General features: G+C 38.4%; 1 protein-coding gene across 3 annotated transcripts; it reads right to left on the reverse strand.

Annotated features, from left to right (window-relative positions):
- Positions 1 to 945: 945 nt before the first annotated feature.
- Positions 946 to 18,182, reverse strand: STEAP2 (STEAP2 metalloreductase). 3 transcript variants are annotated; one of them, XM_015853507.3, is made up of 5 exons: positions 18,088 to 18,182; positions 12,629 to 13,153; positions 10,718 to 11,245; positions 8,972 to 9,136; positions 946 to 5,633 (listed from the first exon to the last, which is right to left on the reverse strand). In XM_015853507.3, the coding sequence occupies exons 2-5, from the start codon at positions 13,118 to 13,120 to the stop codon at positions 5,349 to 5,351; spliced, it is 1,470 nt and encodes a 489-aa protein (XP_015708993.2). In that variant the 5' UTR covers positions 13,121 to 13,153; positions 18,088 to 18,182; the 3' UTR covers positions 946 to 5,348. The 3 variants fall into 3 exon arrangements, with proteins under 3 accessions (XP_015708993.2, XP_032298993.2, XP_015708994.2); XM_032443102.2 differs by having other exon boundaries at positions 12,629 to 13,150; positions 18,088 to 18,153; XM_015853508.3 differs by lacking the exon at positions 18,088 to 18,182 and adding an exon at positions 17,245 to 17,374.
- Positions 18,183 to 20,009: the final 1,827 nt, after the last annotated feature.

Below are 20,009 nucleotides of genomic sequence, written 5' to 3' on the forward strand. Positions count from 1 at the left end.
TGATGAGAACCTCCATCTGATCTGTTATTAACAGGAATTGAAGTCACAGTAACCAGAACTTAGATTTTTCCACAATTTTAGTTGGGCAAAGGTACAATTCAGGGTTCCCAGCTGCTAATACAGTATCAACACTCAGAAAAACAAGCAGTGTGATATACAGAAACACAGCAAGATTTTAAAGCAGCTCAGAAATGACAGATCTCTAGGACCAAAAAGTCATTTTTATGACAGGCAGGACACAAACAGAGATAAAATACTCTAATTTTTAAACATGTCTAAATTCTGTTGCTTCTAGGGAATGGCTTTGTTTGAGAGTACAGGAAAGCCATGCTACTAATATGAAAGTAATGTGAATCATGATAGCTTCACTGACTGGTGCATCTTGATTTCTATGAATTCAGAACTGTTTATGCTGCTGACCTCTACTTAAGCAGGGTTTCACTTCATACATATTATCTTCCTCTTTCCTCTTATGTTGGCATAAGCCTCCTAGGAAAAAAGGTGCATACTTTGAAAGTGAAGAACTGCAAAGTAGTTCACCTGTTTTTCTCATTTAAACAGCAATGCTTTCTCACATGCACAGCCAAACACAAGAGGTGTCTTCCCCTGGCAAACTTACTTGTGCTCAGCAGTATCAATTTTGACACAGATGTTTTTTGAATAGCAAGTAATACTGATAGTAGTGTCTTTTTGGTAGTAGTAGTAGTAGTGTCTTTTTGTGCCCTCAAAACATTAAGAGTACTTTACAATCAGATAAGGGAAATGGTTGTAATGTGTTGTAATGTGTAAATGTGTTGTAAAAGAAACAAATCGCTTTTTAGAATTTTACTATGAATTTTCATTCAAGTTCTACCTCTTAGAAAAACTGTTAATCAGAGTACACATGTATTATAAAGGAAAACAAACTGGATTTTATTATGCATAAGAACAGAAGAGGAAGCCAAATACCTGACATTAACCTTTTATTGATTTTTGTGTAAATCAGAGTCTATGAAAAAATAGGTAAAAGCATTTTACTAATATTTTATAATAGCCCTGTTCAGAGAAACAGCACAAAAAACCCTCTGACAAACAGCTACAAAGAGAATACCAGGAAAATATTGCATATGAGAGACTAACTATGGTCATTGCAAGACATTGCCAGCAAGGCATGAAACACGATATATAATGATAAAGATCACTGTTGAGGTCAGTTCTGTGTGTCACTTGTTTCATAGGCTGCAATCTAATTAATTCAAGCAGTATCATATAACGATACAATGTCAGTACTGCAACTTTACTTATTACATTTATAGAAAATACTACCAAATGAACATCCAAGAAATCCCAAACTTGTGCATTAAGAGATGTACGATCTGAAAGTAACTATGCATGTGCAGCTACTACCACTGCATAAATTCACTGCTACAGCTGAAAATATTGCACTTAAAAACTCAATCTATCTAATCTTTATGCAGCTGATACATCTAACTTTAACAACATTCAGAGGAAAACTGTTTCTTAACTATAGTCATACCTGTGAAATCTATATCCACTTGGGAATTTTTTGCCTTATATTAATCAGTAATTTCCCTTAGTGCAAGTTGAGCAGCATGTATAGCTAATTGCATATAGACACACACAATATTTTATAGCCAATTAATGCCAAATAAAAACACAAATGTACTTTCTTTCTCATGTTGGCACATCACATTATGCACAATGCTGGAACAAAACATTAAATGTGGCACCAATTCACAACAACTATTACCACAGGCTATGTATGCAAACAACTTGCAAAACTGAATTTCAAAACAGCTAATCTCTAAATAATTCAAAAACATGAGGACTTAATTAACTTGTATGTAGTTGCCACAGTTAATGGAACTGTAATATAAAATTAAAGACAGATATGGAATCTGGAATAGAACTGCGTTTTAAACAAAGCTAAGAAATACCTTCATGTCCATAGAAAACAGACATCCTGTTGCTAAATACATAGAGGTTTCTACTTTCTAACATAACATGTAAAGTTCTGCATCACATATCAAGCAGTATTTTGTTTTTATTTAACAGTAATTAAGAGAAGTGAATGTTATTTTCACATTAGGCAGAGCATCCCTACCATCAGTAAACAATTTATACAATGTTAAAGTATTTTTATAGCAGCCTATTCCTCAAATACATGTATATTCTCCTAAATAACTAAAGGGTCTAAATGATTTTATTTGAGAATACTTAGGCAACTGAAACCGAACTTTTAGCCTCAGGTGTCTTTCCAGTAACTCCTTACTCAAGTTCTCCCACAGAAACCAATGTCATTAATCATACGAATAGTTTCCTGATGTGACTGAACATATGCATGTGTAACAAATGCATGAGCGTCCTTTTATTTTCAGACTTACAGTGCCTCGTTGGAGTGAATTGGTCCTTACAATAAAGAACACTACACAAGATTAAATAACAAGTCATCTTGTTATTCCAGTTAGAAATAAATACACGGCCTAACTGGAAACCATATGTCACATGACAGCGCAAATACTTAACAAAATGTCTTCACATACTGCATCTAAAAATATCATCTATTTATTAATACTTCAGTATTTCAACCTTTCAAGTAAAATTAAACCACATTTTTGATGTTCAATACACGTAGTTTGAAAAAAGGAACAACACGTTACTATTCCCTCCAGACACTTCTGTCAGTTCAAAATTTAACAGTTTTAACACTCTTGAAGAAGTCTAATGAAGAAGTAACTTTGCATAGGAAAGACGGCAAGTACATTTCTGTATATACTGTGAGTGGCTGCATGACATATTACAACATATATTGACTTTGACATAATGTACAGCTACTACAGCTCTGCAACATTATCGCTACTGCATCAAACAAGAATTAGACATGAATGATAATTATACATCATACGGAAGTGTATAATTGCTATAAAAATAATAGCAGCATATTTAATTTGGAAACTGTCAAAAGCAGTGGTTTCTATCCTAAATTTGTTAAAAGGTAGGAAATTCTACTTTCAGTTATACTGCTCAATTCTAGTGACTTTAATTAGGTTTCATGCACAGAACTGGGACAGAACGTAGCATGGTATTTATCTCATTACAGTTCTCCAAGACTTTGTGTATTTTAATATCAGACACACATGCTGTTTTCTCTAGCATGAAATTAATAACAAAGAGTTGAAATAGTTCTACACAAACAATACCACAGGTTTGTGAAGATTAACTGCCTTCCAGACAACTCACAAGCAAATATTCCTGCAAACACCTGGATATGTGAGTAATTAGAACCAAGAGAATAGTTGTATCAGTTGAACTATTTATGCTAATTCTGTAATTAAATTTATTTAAAGTAATGGAGTAAAAATGCCCAAGCTTTCTTTGTTTCTGTCTGTAACAGAATAAGAAACCTTGGCTAGGAAATTTGGTTACAGGCCTTTCAAAGCCTTCCAAAAATATACAGCTTTCTGTACTGAAATGAATTTACACACAGGCAAAGTAAGTTAGCAGTTGTAAATGACATTTGTTCTCCATTTTTATGAGAAAATTGGATTCCTACTAGCTTCGCCTCCTGTCTGTATGTAATAATGACAGCTTTTTTGCTAAATATCTAGTTTGATAAAACGGTATTGGGCTCACGTATTACATTTGTCACTGAAATAGCTGTATATTGGAAATAGGACGGTAACGTTATTACCCTGGTGAACGTGCTTGGAATTAAAAAGAACCAGCTGTCTCTTGATTTTCAACAAACCCTGAATGTACAGACTTGATGTTTGGAGAACACAGGTACTACAATCAAACTAAAACTGTAGTACATCCTTGAGTTTGAAATGAAATTAAGAACAGCTAACAAACTCTTTACATTTAGGCTACTGTAACTGGGAGCAGAATTTGATTCCAGATTCTATTTCCATGGAGCTGTCGGTTTCATTATAGAAGTACTGAGATTCAAAGGATTGATGATATTTCAGGATAAATTCAATGTAAGTACACTGTATTTCTCACAGGTATCATATTGATGGCAAATTCTTGCAAAGAAATAGTAAGTGAACACCCAGCTAAGAAAATCAGAGACTCAGTGCAAAAATAGTTAAGAAAAATATAATTTCTTATATCCAAGGAAAATTTGGACCAATTCTCATTCATTAAAATAAAGGTTTTGCTAATTAAGACTAGCCTGAAGGTACATAAATTGGGTTTAGTTATTTTGTTAAAGTGATGAAGTAGTAGTAATAAATCATTTTCAATGTTCTTCTGAATCCCACAGAAGACATAAATGTCAAGTCTTAGAGGTAAAATTTCATTTATAAGTTTGAGAATAATCATTTTGTTTCTCAAAAACTCAGGTATATCTCAGAAACTTCTCCTGTTGTAAAAGTAAGACTATATATAAAAATAGAAGATTGTATTTACACCAAATGATACTAAGACTGTAAGACAGATTGTGGGACATTCATATATAACTAAAATTCCAGTGTAAATGTGATGCTTCCCTGTTGTACCAACATGTTGGAAGTTTCACAGTGAAAATGGATTTTTACTGTTGCAGATTTCTCAGTATTTTAATTTTAAAACGTCTTCTGGTAGTTTAAAATAATTATTACATCAAAAAGTAGTTGCTTGCATATGTATCTGCAAGTCTTTCCACTCATGTATAATCATGCTCTCATTATATGACACACAGAAATAAAGAGATGCTAAGGTTTAAAATTCCATGGGATTCTTTTTAGAAAAGCCCTATAAGGTACAATACAATCTGCTTACAAGACGTCTAATTTGGCCACAATTGAAATTGGTTTTGCATATTCAAATCATGGAATATTGTAAAACCACAAAAATAAATACAATGTACATGTGCAACACATCATTACAAATTAATTTCGATTACTTCAAAATCTGAACATGTCCTAAATTATTATCTCTATTAGTCAATATTCTGAACTCAGTAACCCAGAAGTGTGGTTTAAATGACAGATGTGGTAAAGTATGGTATTAAGACACAGCACTCTGACACACTCTCTGAGTCAAAGAAATATCTCAATAGCATCATTATAATGAAACATTATTGTGATACAACTGTGCAAAGGAGCATTAAAACATCTGATTTCATGATTACCTGCCCTCTGTAATTAAAAATAAAATATTTTGGTAGACATCAGAAATAGTATTTTCCTAGTTATAAATTTCTCACAACTCCATAGAGGGCTTGTATGTATGCCAAGCAAGTCCATGCTGACTTTACACATACATTGCATAAACTCCTGAAAATACAAGTTTATGACAAAAAAAGCAAAACACAACAAAGAAAAAGTCAAACATCTGCAATAGTACTAACAAATAGTAGTCTATCATCACATCACAGTTATTCTTTCCGGAGAGAAATGTGGAACGGACCCACTTGTTTCTTCTATTGCATGGCTTTTCTCCCATCCTCTTCTAATTCTCCTTAGTTTCCTACTTACACATGGCAGAAGTAAAATGATCTTACCTAGAATTACAATGGAAGGCAGAACAAGGGCAAGAACAAAATTTGGCGGTGTGTAAAATCTGTAATATTCCTCTTCAAAAGCTCTTTTCCATCCATAAATCAGTACATGGAAAGTACTTATGAGCAGAGCAACGTATCCAAGTGTAGACTTCAAAAACAAAAAAAGAGAAATTGGGGAAAAAAGATGAGAAAGTAGTACTTGGTCCTTCATTGGATTAAGTCTTACCCATTGTTTTAATGTTTCTTTCAGACACTGCATTATGATGTCATACCTATGCATTACTTTGAAATATCATTATGCGGTTTTAAGTTCACATTCTGAAAACTACAGACTGAATTAAGCAGTGATTAAAAGCACTAGTATCTATAGGGTGTAGTGAAAACCAAAATGAAAATGTTTGTACAAGCTGTAAGTAACGTAAGCCAACCACAAGACTTGTACTTAAGTAAGCAACAATCCCAGCAAAGTTACTGGAACAACATCAGTTGACTTTACAAATAATTTCTGAACTACATTTTCTCAACTCCATAGGTAGATTGTATCAAGAGTCACACTTTTTATGGAACAGTGCCATTTTGCTGAAAGAGATCTGGGTTTATCAATGGAAATTTTTATTGCTTCAAGCGGTGTAGTTTGCTTCTTCATAACAGTGAGCTTCCCTGTAACAGCCCACATGCACTTGTCTGAAGTTAGCAGAAACCATTCCTTACCTTTCTCCATCCATTGGTTAATGAGAAGGAATATCGGGACTACAGGATTTGTATAGAATGACACAAGGTAACAAAGCATTTCATAAACAGGTACTGTTGAATTTAATGTCAAGTAGAAGGTTCCCATAACACCCTGCAAGGACTTTATCATGTAACCTACAGCAAGCTGCAGAAGAAACCACATTCACAGTTGGACTTGATGGTCCTAGTAGGTCCCTTCCAACTTGGGATATTCTGTGATTGTCTGATTTGATGTGCTTTCAAATGACACTTATTAGTACTGCTCTTCAGGCTTGATTTGAAGTTATTAAGTTTGTCTTTCCCTATTGACAGTATTTTCTTCCAGTAGGCACTCAATTGCCTCTGTCATTGTATTTCAGTGCTTAACTAGAAAGAGAATGTTCCTCATACAACTTAGCATTTTGCAGGCTTTTTTTCTTTAGCCAGAGTAGACCTGTCAGACAGAGTTCCATTAAGACCATTTATTCTAGTTTGCAGTTACTGCCAATGACTTTTCCAGATGTATAGGCAAAAACAGCTGCCTTTGCAAATTGAGTAAAAGCTCACTGTATGAGGCTGTGTCTTGGCTGGGAGACACAGGACACTAACATCTTTAAGAGCAGAGGACATTTGAAAGCAGCAGAAAAAAATACTTTTCCTTGGCTGGTAAAACCACATTGGTCAGTAGTAGAAATAGCAGTTGAAAATCCTGGGAACATTTTTCCCAGGCTCTAGAATGGTTGCTGGGAATTGCCTTGGTTCCTGAGGCTGGAATTTTTGGAGCTACTGTCACCTGTGTTGTGAAATCAAGCTAGGTAAGATGGAAGCATTTACAAAATAATTTAGGATATCAAAGACAACCATGATTTCCAGGCAACAACATTCTCTACAGTATTAGAAACACTATGATAGAGGCCTGTACCACAGTGCATAAGGGTGATACCATTGAGAGTTTGTTCTACCGCAGCAGGGTCAGAAAACCATCTGTGCTTGTGTATGTAAATAACTTGCTAAGCCAAAACTCAGATTTTGCCGGTAGACTCCAGGATGAGTGTATTTTAGAGGTAATCCTCCTTAGAGGAGGTCACACTCTTATTCTGATCAAACTGTACCTACTAAGATGAGCAAGCAATAGTGTGTTGTTCTCTGAGAAATGCTGAGGTGAGAAATTGACTGAGTGTGCTGACTACCTGACTCTTCATCTGTGAGATATGAAACAGAGATTCAGCAACTATTTTGGCAGATTATCTCAGGAATCAGGACTAAAGCTAGAGACATACTGATTTCCCCAGCTAAAAAAAAAGCAACACTGAGATGATAGGCTGCAGTTTCAATGCTCATCCCGCTAACTTAGAGAAATGCAAACTCCTTTTACTTTAGCGGGGAATCACTGAAAGCCTCTTTTCTGATCGAGTAAAGCAAGCAACTTTTTCTAAGGAACAGTAACTACCTGAAGAATAACTTATTTATTACTGAAAAATTAAAGTACCACATAGTGGTCATTAACTTTAAGGAAATTTTAGTATTTCAATTTATTATGTGCAGTTCAAAATGGCAAATGATCATAAATAATTACCTCTGTTAATTCTCTTTGACATGCAAAACAGAACCAACTATACCATCCCTCCAAAGACAACAACTTGTTCCCAATTTGCCAAAACACTGAGAGATAATTTGTTAAAGTTCATCATTAAAATCTGAATTATTTTGCCTTCAATTACAGTGCAAATAACTACAGAAAATACAACACAAACAAACATGTCTTTGTAGGCATATAATTATGTAATTATTATGTGGGTTTTGACTAAATCACACAAGCCAGAGATCTGGAAATCTGTGCAAGGAAAAATTAGATACAAAATCTGGGTCTGAGGCTGAAAGTCATGACCACATGATTGAATATGTATTTTTTCCTTTTGCACTGAAGTTTTATGTTATACAACAGCAGTTCTGTTATCCACAGAGAACTCCGAATGGCAGGAATGTTTCAACATTACAAAATGAGTATTTACTTCCTGTGAAGGCTCAAAATGGTGAGTGAGAATAAATTAGTCAACAATTTCATTACAGTGGGTATGTCCAAAAACTCTTAAGGAGACAAGAGAGACCCTAAATCATAAAGCAAATCAAAACAAACCTCCAACCTGATAAAAAATACACTTAGGGATTCAAACAGTAGAAGGGTCACCAGGACCTAGAAAAGCTACTGTTTTAATAAACAAAACTGCATATTTTCCTAATGGGAATTTTTACCTGATGAGAATAACGCAGCTGAGAAATGTATTAATTCCCACAAAATTCAGAGGAAGCAAAACTGAATTAATAACACCACGGTTGTGAGTGCTGTACAAAAATAATTCTTTGAAGCAAGATTTCATTTTTACCATTGAGTTCATCTACGTTCAACATCTCATCTCATCATTCTCACTGCTTTTAGTGAGTCTGTGCAACTTTAACCAATTTGAACTTAGAAATAAATTCTAACGGTGGAAAGGAATTTATAGATTTATGCTCATTTGGTCCTATCTGTGTTGATTCTTCAATGCCAACATGAGTAAAAGGCTAATTCTTGTTTTGACACTCATGAAATGCTGAATTTGCCTACATGCTTATCTATTTGCTGAGTAAGGATATGTTGCTCTTATTAACTTACTAGATAGAAAAAACAACAACATACTCTGATCATGTTGCAAAGTGCTTTTCCTAATAGTAATAATTATCATTAAAAAGAAATTCATGTTAACAACAAAAATCTATTATTTTGAAGTAACACACCTGAATAAAACTGAACTCCCTCCAGTTTAGGGCACTGTTGACTGAAGGGATAGAAGTCACTGCCAGCAAAGAAAGCAACCCAAGACTCATTATTCCAAAGGAGATATACATTTCAATTCGCCACACTTCTTCTTCATTCCAAGAATTTTCAACATTTGCATGAACCTGATGAAGGAGCAGAAAGGAGGCACTTCATTCTCCAAAATATTAAAAGCATTAACACGAGTTATTTTGCTGAGTAAATGTCTGCAGTAATAGAACAATTATAAAATGGGGTCAAATATTTCAGAGGTTTCCTCATGTCTTGGAGGAAAACAACAATTTCCTTACTGTTGGTATTGGCTCTTCTTGTATGCTAAATGGGAAAACTAGAGGAGCTGGTAAAAGAAAACACAGCATTACAACAATTATTTTATAAAAACAAGCAGTTCTACATTTCTCTATAGTGTGTAAGTATACTCTATACTGTAGAAAAGTTATCATATTCTGACTTTGGAAACATATCTTCTGTAGCATAAACTGGGTGAATCTACAGTGTTTCAGTTCTTCACACTTGGAAACAATTTAGCATCATTTCCTTAGTGCTTCAGCTCCTTATACCAAAGCCAAATTGTTTTGCCTCTTTCACTGTTGATATTAAATACATTTGAAAATGTTCTGGTTGGAGAGCTTTACCAGAAAAAAGAAGCAGCTCAGGTCCTTAAAAGTTAAGTTGCTTGGATATTCAACTATTTTTTTCCGTTTTAAGATAACTAAAGTGATTTGATGTGTCGCAGAAGAGGTCCATTATGAACATTATCAATTGAGATTTTTACAGTACCATTAGAAATGAGAGTTAGTAAAAATATCAGTAGACCCTTTACTACATATGAACAATCACAATCACAATTCTTTGCTGTTTTTCATAGTCTTGTTCTTTCTGCCTTTCTCTGAAGTTCAATTTCTCACTTCTTTTATAATCTGTGGACCCAATCTGCTTTTGTTCTGTTATTAGGATCTGATTCCCTTAATTTTTCTTTCTGTTCCATGTCATCTGTCTTTCCTGCAGATTTTATATGCTGAATGGCAATGCTGCTCTTCTGCCACTTTAAAGGTGGCGATAAGCTGACAGACAGAAGCAGTAGTTCTTCTAAAGGAGGACCAGTTAGTTAGAGACTGTTTTAAGATTACACAAGACCAGTTATTGTTCCTGGGAACTGTGAGTCAATTTCTATTGCCTGTAATAGATGATATTCCCAGAATTTCTGATGACCACAATATTTCTACCACTGGTCCAAAAAGTTACAAAGCATCAGAATTTTCACTGCAAAAATACAGATGTATTTATGAATATTATCATAATAATACCTACTGTAAGTAATTTCTCACATTTGTAAATGCACTTACCATATACATACATCTCCTGCACCTTAAAAACACACAAAGAGGAACTTACGTTGGAAGATTCCTTTGGTGTTGCTCTTACCCTGTCTAACCTACATTCTCATTGTATATATTGCTGCCAAAGATTTAAGTAGAATATATCCTTAATTCAACCCATTATACAAACGTGAACACAACCTGACATCACGTACACAGGTGTTTCTTTTACACTTCCTTCTTACTAAGTATTATCTATGCATAAAATAACCCTAAAGATTTTTGATTGAAAACAATGGAAAAGATGCAGAAAACATGAACTTTGTATTAATGTATCACATATAAAACCAAGGCATTTTTGGCTTACTTAACTAAAGATCAACTTACCTGTTGATAAGCCATATTGAGGAACAAGTACCGCTCTGATCTCCTCATAGGCAAGCAAAGGCTGTATGCCACATGTACCACTGCAAAGAAAAAACTGAGCAGTCCAAGCTGCTTTCGACACTGCAGCCAGTTGTCCAGCCAAGGCGGAAATCGCCTGTACTTAGTGCCGTAGTAAAGCTGATAAGCAGCTGCAATAAGTCCTGATAAATACACTAGGGAAAGTAACGTGATGGCGACAATTGGTAGAGTCTTGTTGACAATCTCAATAGGGATCTTGTAAAAGTCACTCTGTTCATTTCTCACGTATGGATGGATTACGTCTCTGATGAAGGAATAGATGAAGAAAAATGTTGCCAGACTAATGGCAATCACTACAGGCCCCTTCCACAGTGTGAAGAGTCGCAGAGGTAAGTTTTCAATCTCTCTTGAAGATGACAATGCCCCCAAATCAACAGGAATAAAACCGAGCTGACGAGCAAGCTCAGTAACTTGATGGCGAGCGTGAACATTGTTACTGCATATATAGACCTGTTGGAAAAGTCAGGTGAATTGTAGACACAGAAAGACATACAGGTTAAAAACAAACTAACTCAACAAAACAGAAACAAAAAACTCAAACCCAAAACAAAACCAACAAACCCCTCATCCCCTGCCCCAGCTGAAAGGCCTCCAGGGCAAAACTGCAGCACTACTGCTATCTGTACGTGGCTTTGACAGATTTATCACCATTACAAGAAATATTTAATAAAAACAAGACTATACACAAATCCAGTAAAGGTAAAAAATACGCATGCTTATTTAGCCACAGAGCAACCAAAATAGCATTGGCACATTCTTGAAGTTGATGGTGAGGTGACTGGCACGTACAGGTAATCCACACACTGAAACGTCTCATACTCCTTATACTGAAATGCCTATAGGAATGGACTGAACCTGAAACAATGGCTAAAACCATTTCCAAACTTTATGAGTCTCTTGAATGTACACTTATCTTAAAGGATGACCCCAAAACAGCTGTAGCACAAACACAATGCAAAGCAGAGAACTGTGTAATCTCTATATAAGAATTTTTCCAATCATGTGTATTACAGAAAACATAATGAGGTTTGACAGAAGACAATTACGAACAAAAATAGTGCAATGAGATTATTTTTAAAATCATGCTAATTCAATATTGATTGCACACTACCTAAAATTTGCCTTAAAAAGTGCCAGGGAACTCAGTAATCTCCAGTAGTCACATTACACTCACCACTTCTCATGTAACTCTTGCAACTCACGAAGCTGTGAAGGACTGAGCTCTTGCATATCTTTCTATTGCTTCAGCAAAGCAAGAAAAACATACAGCTTTACCTTCTATGTGCGGGATGGAGTCAGGGAATACACTGGGAATGAATTTGAACATGATGTTCCCAAGCAATTCTGGATCAAATGAATGATCACTTTGAAACATATGTGCCTCCATCTGTTTCCTCATATTTATGATATTGGGATATTCCAGGAGATAAATAATGGGTTATATTCTCTCTGTGGTTACACTGAATGCAAGCATTTCTAGAAGACTGGACTCCAAAGCCTTGGGGTCAGGACCTCAGATTTCTGTGTATCTCTTTAAACAGTTCATCCCACAAAAAAATCAACATTTAAACTAAAATAAACTGGAAAATCTGCCTTCATTCTTTGAAGCACTGGAATATAAATTAACATATTTCCTACAGGAAACTTTAGGATCCTACTCTTCTTATTGTAGTCATTTAAATGTCAGCTAGCTGATCTAAGCTAGTGCCTACATTTCTCTGCAATCCATAAAGACACACAGGCATCCCAGAGCACAATTTGGATCATTTATTCTGTACATGATTGTCATTTCATCTTACAAGCAAGTCAAATAAATACAAACACAATGTTTACCTGTCTGCTGGCATCCTTAGGTCCTAACTGGAGTGACCAAGCTGAAACAACATTGAATCCTTTGACAACTAGGGAATCTGGGAAAAGTGATGCCAAATACTCTGCATTGGAGTCTGGATATTGGTCTATTCTAGTATTGTTGCTGACATCAACCAGAATTTTACCGACGAGTAAATGCTTGAGGTCCCACAGAGACGTGTAGTGTTCTCTGTGAATAGCTACAAAAATGATGTTTGTTTTTGTTACTGCATCTTCATGGTGAGTGACGTCAACCACGTGGGGAAAGAACTCTGCAGCAAGTTTAGGGTTTCTGCTTCCTACAACAACATGGTACCCACATCTGATCAGCCGAATGGTCAATGATTTCGCAAAGTCTCCACTTCCAATGATGCCTACAGTGACCTTACTGGCATCCTTGATGCCATTGGCCACATTTGGTAGAAAAGTTTCATTGAGGTTCTTAGGGCTTCCCATCATAGAGATTGATTCCATACTTCTAAGACACCGAACCTACGATGACTTCTTCTGGAAATAAAAGCAGAGAAAGTGAGATGAGGAAAAAAAAGCAGCATCAGACATTTTTACAAGCCATTGCAAACAACTCTGAAGCAAGTTCTGTGGTTCTAATTTTCAGGTTCTATCTTTTCTTTCATAAAGCATGCACTGAACAATTCTTTTTTCTTCTTGTGCTGTGTCACTAATCCAAGGAAGAACACAAAGATGTCAGAAGTTTTAATAACAGAGTTGTAGAAGTACGTAAAAATCAAATCAAAACAAAAAAAAACCTAAAAAAAAAAAAAAAAAAAAGTATGTGCAAAGAAGTACATACATTTTAAAAATCACTCAAATTAATATCAGTGAGTCATAGAGATGCACAACCACTTTTCCTGGTAAAGAATGCACAATGCAGAAGAATTTAGTGACTCCAAATGTTCATAGGGAGACAGTGAAGTCAGAGATTAATGAACAAAGACAAAAATGGGGGCAACAAGTTAGATTTCTTCATTACAGACTGTGATCTATTGAACAGAATGTAATTCCTTACTTCCATTCCAAAAACCCACATTGATTACACACATGAACCACATTCTTTCCAAAGATAAAAATCTGATTTAGAGAGATTTTGATGTGGGAATCCTGATCTTAGGTATAATGCACCTTTGTTCTGTTGTCCATAAACTTAACATGATAATTCATTTAGTTTTGAAAGGGGATTGTGATGACAGCTACATATTCTGGTCATCTGCATTACAGCAAAGATGATGAGTTTTGACAGCAGTCAATTGTTTATAATGCAGTGCTATTCTGAAAGGGGATAAAAATACTGCAGTGATATTTGTATGCAGTTTTTAAAAAGAACTGCAATGAGAGCTACACATAAGAAAAATTCATCCTGCATATAACAGATACTATTCCTGTGGTAAATTTACATGGGTGGATAGTGATAGAACAAGGGGGAATGGTTTCAAACTGAGACAGGGAAGATGTAGGTTAGATCTTAAGAGGAAGTTTTTCACACAGAGGGTGGTGATACACTGGAACAGGTTGCCCAAGGAGGTTGTGGATGCCCCATCCCTGCAGGCATTCAAGGCCAGGCTGGATGTGGCTCTGGACAGCCTGGTCTGGTGGTTGGTGACCCTGCACAGAGCAAGGGGGTTGAAATTAGATAATCTTTGAGGTCCTTTTCAATTCAGGCCATTCTATGACTATATTCTATAATGTTTCTTAGTTTGTCATGGCGAATCTCACAACAGTTTTCAAAACCATATCTCAACTTTTTTTTGGGGGGGAACCCAATAAAGGTTATGTGAAAGACAAGAGGGTGAAATAACTGTGTCATCTAAAAGATCAATAATTCTGTCAGCACACAGAAATCCTTCTTTACATTTGAACAGATCTTTGTATAAAAGCAGATATGTGTTTTACAAAGAGAAGTAAGACTTACTAATCTAAAAGCACGAGTTTAATTTAGGCCAGTTTTACTACTTGAAATGAAAGCCTTTGAAGAGTGAAGTATCTACACAGCAATTTCTGATGCAGGGTGCATTTCAGGTTAAGGATGGAGTGACCTTACATGACACATGTTTCAAATTACAAGCACTGTTGTGACGTCCAGACATAACACTGCATCATCTGTGACCTCCAACTTCAAATGAAGGAAAAAATTGAACTCTCAGACAGCGGAGAGGAACATTTTCTAAGGCTGACCACTAGATTAAAAACTGAACATCTCTGAGCTCCTTTGCCACAACACTCAGCAGACAATCTGCCAGCTCTGCATCACATTACAGACTGAGTTTTGAGCATTACATGACCAACATTTGTAGTGATGTCATTGCTTTCCCATCCTTCCACTTCTTTGTGTAAGAATGAAACTTGGTCTGTGAACACACAGATAAAGATGGATCTGAATGATATTTTTCCATCTTCAGCTGCCTCAAAATATTGACCCACAAAACCAACTTGTGCTTCTGAAGTGAATGGTCAATGAAATGATGAGAATAAGCATATAAAGAAAATTGGGGAACTATATAAAGTATTAGAAGGTGAGACAGCTGGCCTGAGACTGGTGTAAGGATGGTGAGTCCACAAAAAGCTGGATTTGATTAAAAAATTATGCTGGTTTTTATTGTGGTATTCGATACTGACCAGGAATGAACACAGAACTCTGAAGGCTGCAGAATGTTACAACAACCACACGACACAGACATCTGTCTGACTTCCTCAACTTTCAGTCTGGGGAACAAGCTGCCCACATGTACCCAATGGCAAGAAAAACAAGAGAAATTTCCCCAGGCCTGTTCATGAGATCACTAATGACACAGTTAGGTCAGGCTACCGGATCTGGCCATTTATACGGCTTAACCACTAGCGGTGCAAGGGTAACGGATTCAAGGACACAGGCCTAAGTGAATTTTCTGACTGGGCAGGGAATATAAATCCTGAAGAAAAGCAAATGAGATGTACTCCATGAAAAGGTAATGGCAAAAAGAAATAGATTTCACACAATAACAACAGGTTAGAAAGTCTCAAGACTTAAGTTTATCGTTGCAGAAAGAGAGGCTTTGCAGAGGAACAGAGGCAAAGGCTCACTGAAAATTAAAAGGAATACTGCTATAATTTTGGAGAAAAGAGCTCAGATGATATATTAAAGCAGTAACAAACACACACACACAAAAGACGTATGAAAACCACAAAACAACCCTCAGGAAGGAAGCATTCACATGAAAGCACAGTTCTGACATAAGTGGTTTCTGCATTCTAGAATAGGAATAAGCTCTGAAAAGTACTGAAGCAATAAGGAAAGGCACATTAGGAAGGAGTTAAGGGAAAACTTCAGGTTGCTTCTCTTTATAGAATCATAGAATGACCTGGGTTGGAAGGGACCTCAAGGATCATGTAGTTCCAACCCCCCTGCCTGGCAGGGCCACCAAACTTCCACAATTACTAGATCAGGTTGCCCAGGGCCCCATCCAACCTGGCCTTGAACACCTCCAAGGACGGGGCATCCACAACCTCACTGAGCAGCCTGTCCCAGCCTCTTCTGGGAGCTATGAACAATAAAGGAGAATGAAGCTCCTTCTGAGCAAGCATGCCAGTAACCAGTGGGTGACTTCATTCACCCATCAGCTGGGAACACAATGTCCTACAACCAAAAGAAACTGTTCTTCACAGGTGTAAAGGAAGCTATTAGGAGAACGTACTTCAGAAGGCACCTCTCAGTTTCTGAATAAAGGGAGAAACTCACTGAAACTGTACCGAGATTCTAAAGATGAAAAATAATATGTTAAAGAGACCATAGAATCCATACCCAAAAAGATCCAAAGAGAATTAGAATCCAAAGAGATTCTAATAGTGAAAGTTTCTGGCAGAGCTCATTAATTTTTATACACTGAAAAAGCATTGACTTCTTTCTTGCTACACAAACTGAATTGTATCCAATGCATGACCAAAATACCAGCATTTCTTGTATCCTGATGGGTTCACATCCAGGAAAATAATGAGAAGAGCTGTACTCTCATCAGCTGAGATACATACATCAACTGGATATGACAGAATACGTATGAATTCATTGTATGATTACAGAGATCCATTTCAGTTCATGCCATATGATGCAAAGGTAATCACAAAACTTACAGAGTATATACTGTGAAACTTAAAGGAATAGAAATTGAGCTGCCATGAGAAAATGGGCAATGAGTTCTATTCAGCCCCACAGCAGCCTACTTCCATTTTTTGTCCAAAGAATCTACAAGGGGGATATCAAGGATTAGGATATGACAAATTGCTCTGCTGAGCTGGATTTGGTGCAATTCACAGCTTCATCATCACCTGTTTTAAGGAAAAAAGAATGTGAGGAATGGAATAAACTTAACAGAATGTATGTTTTTATGAAAATAGCCTTAGGAAACAGACAAGCGTGACTCTTGGGCTCTGAGAGATTATAGAAACAAGAGTTGGAAGTCATGGGAAGGGACTATACTCAATGTACAATAGCAATTCAGAGGTAAGAGTGTGTAAGACTGAAATTAATCTCACAGGGAGGCAGATGAGGTAATTTAAAAGACAAAGATAAGATAAAGACCTTCAAGTCAGCAGACACTTGTGAAACCCACCTTTGGTGCCTGAAGAGCTGACAGAAGCGATGTCTTTAGAATGCAGAAGGGACATGAGAGGCAGACAAGTACCTATCTTAGAAGAGGAAAGGAGGAGGGCTGAGGGAAGCAAAAACTTGTTAGCTTAACTTCAGTCTCTAGATTTTCCTGCAAGTTGTTGAGCAACCAACTTGTAAACAGTGAGATAGGAAGCTGATAAGAAGTTAATCTGGGTTGTTCAGGAATGGAATGTGAGGAAACCCATCTTTTCCAAAACGACTGCCCTCGTGGATACAAGAAACAGCAGGAGTGATTTAAGTCTGACGTTTGTCCTTAGATAAGCCTAAGAAAACACGACAGAGCTATGCCAGCTGTGAAGAGCCGCTCTGGGAAGCGTAATCCCTTCAGGAGCGAACCGAACAAGCGGAAAACCTGACCGCGTTGCTGATGTGATTGAGTGAATCCTGCGCCACTCTCGGGACAGCGGCACCGCAGCTCGGGCGCGGAGCGGCCATCCGCCTCAGGTGAGCGCATCGCAGCGCGGGGCCCGGCCAGCTGTAACGACGGCGCCGCCCGTGACGACAGCGGCGATCCCGAAGCCCCTCGCTCCCAAACCTCCGCCCCGGCCGCCTCCAAACCCGGGCATCCCGAGGCACGGCAGCCAGGCCCGGCTCTGCGGGCCGCCACCACCAGCCACCGGGCCGACCCTCCGCGCCCGCACCGGCTCCGGGCAGACCGTCACCGCCAGGCCAGCGGGAGCCCGCACCTCTGGGACACAGAGGAGCCCCGGCGGAGCGGCGGTGTGAACGGCCTGCGGAGGCGTCCGGCGGGATCGCAGCCCCCTCCCGCGTCGGCCCCGCTCACCTCCGCCCGCCCGCCAGAGGAGCAGCGGCTCCGCTCCGGCTCCTCAGCCTCCAGCCCCGCAGTGCCGGGCGGGCGAGAAGGCGGCGCCTCTCCGCGCTGCATCCCGCCCCCTGCGCTCACCGCGCTGTCCGAGTGCCCGCCGTGCCCTAAGCAGTGCCGTGCCATAGCGGTGAGGTGAGGGGACGGATGCGTTCAGCTGTGTAAACGCAAGGCCTGGATTTGTTAGCTGAGGAAATTTCCAGTTGAGGACAAATGCAGCTTTGAACAGGCATGGCTAATGTTCTGGTTTGCCTCCCGTTAAGCACAGCGGGTTGTGTAACAGCGTGCCTTCACCCTTTAACACGCTTAAAACCAACGCGTACACTGCTGTATGTTGTTCATGTCTCAGCAAAAGGCTGACATGTGCACAGATGCAGTCACAGAATCACAGAATGACCCGGGTTGGAAGGGACCTCAAGGATCATGTAGTTCCAACCCCCCTGCCTGGCAGGGCCACCAAACATACACCTTTACTAGATCAGGTTGCCCAGGGCCCCGTCCAACCTGGCCTTGAACACCTCCAAGGACGGGGCATCCACAACCTCCCTGGGCAGCCTGTTCCAGGGCCTAACCACTCTCCTAGTGAAGAACTTCCCCCTAACATCCAACCTAAATCTTCCCTCTTTTAACTTAAAACCATTTCCCCGTGTCCTGCTATTGTCAGCCCTTTCGAAGAGTTTACTCCCCTCCTGGGAGTAAGTTCCCTTCAGGTATTGAAAGACTGCAATGAGGTCACCCCGCAACCTTCTCTTCTCTAGGCTGAACAAGCCCAGCTCCCTCAGCCTGTCCTCATAGGGGAGGCGCTCCAGCCCCCTGATCATCTTCGTGGCCCTCCTCTGGACCCTTTCCAAAATCTCCATATCTTTTTTGTACTGAGGGCTCCACACCTGGACACACCTCCACAGCAGTCATAGCCCTTCTGCTGCTCTGTGTGCAGGCACTGCCTGACCGTGTAGTCACGAAGAGACATATAAACCATTCCAACATTTGTTTCAATAAATCACAAACACGCTGCTGAATTGAAAATAGGCAGAGGAACCTTTTAATTGTAGTTCAGAAGCCACTTTTTCCAACAGATATTTTCTGTTTCTCTGACACCGAAAATGCATATTTTTGAAGTGTTTCTTAATCTGCTAAAAACACACACAGAAAATCTATTGCCTGGTTTTCCATACAGTGTTTTCAGCTCCTTTATTTGAATTTTAATCTCAGTGAGAAGGCTGTGATTTTAAATGACCAGCTGTCTGCCAGCTCAGACTCTGACCCTTCATGCCTAACTTCAGTTCTTAGTAAGGTCATTCAGTGTCATCTCTCACCAACACATAATTTCTTCTGTAGCTGTTTCTGTATGTTACTAGAATTAGTGAATTAGATTCAAAATCAGTGTTAGTCATAAAATTGTGAGATACATTACATTGCTTTGCATCTTAATGTTGTTAGGCATCTCCACTATTTTTCTGGTGTTTTACAGAATCGTATAGGATGTGAGGGAATGACTTGAAGCTGCATCAGGGGAAGTTCAGATTGGATAGTAGGAAAAAGTTCTTCACTGAAAGAAGGCTTCCCAGAGAAGCAGTCACGGTCCCAAGCCTGTCCAGGTTCAAGAAGCATTTGGACAATGCTCTTAGGTACACGGACAATGATCTTCAGTATTTGGTTTAACTCTTAGGTTGTCTTAGGAGACAGCAGTTGGGCTGGATGATCTTCATGGGTCCCTTCCAACTCAGGAGATTCTTTGATTCTGTGACAGAAAAAATTAAGAGTGGTCCTTGGCAACTGGACCACTGTACTTTTCTCTGTTTTGGTTTGTGTTTTGTTTTGAATGTGATCCTTCTGCTGCCTGTGTGCAAACCTATCTGGCTTTAGCTTTTGTGAATAGGGGC

This window comes from Coturnix japonica, chromosome 2 (assembly GCF_054131305.1).
Source record: "Coturnix japonica strain WE chromosome 2, WE-NBRP24, whole genome shotgun sequence".
Lineage (NCBI taxonomy): Eukaryota > Metazoa > Chordata > Aves > Galliformes > Phasianidae > Coturnix > Coturnix japonica.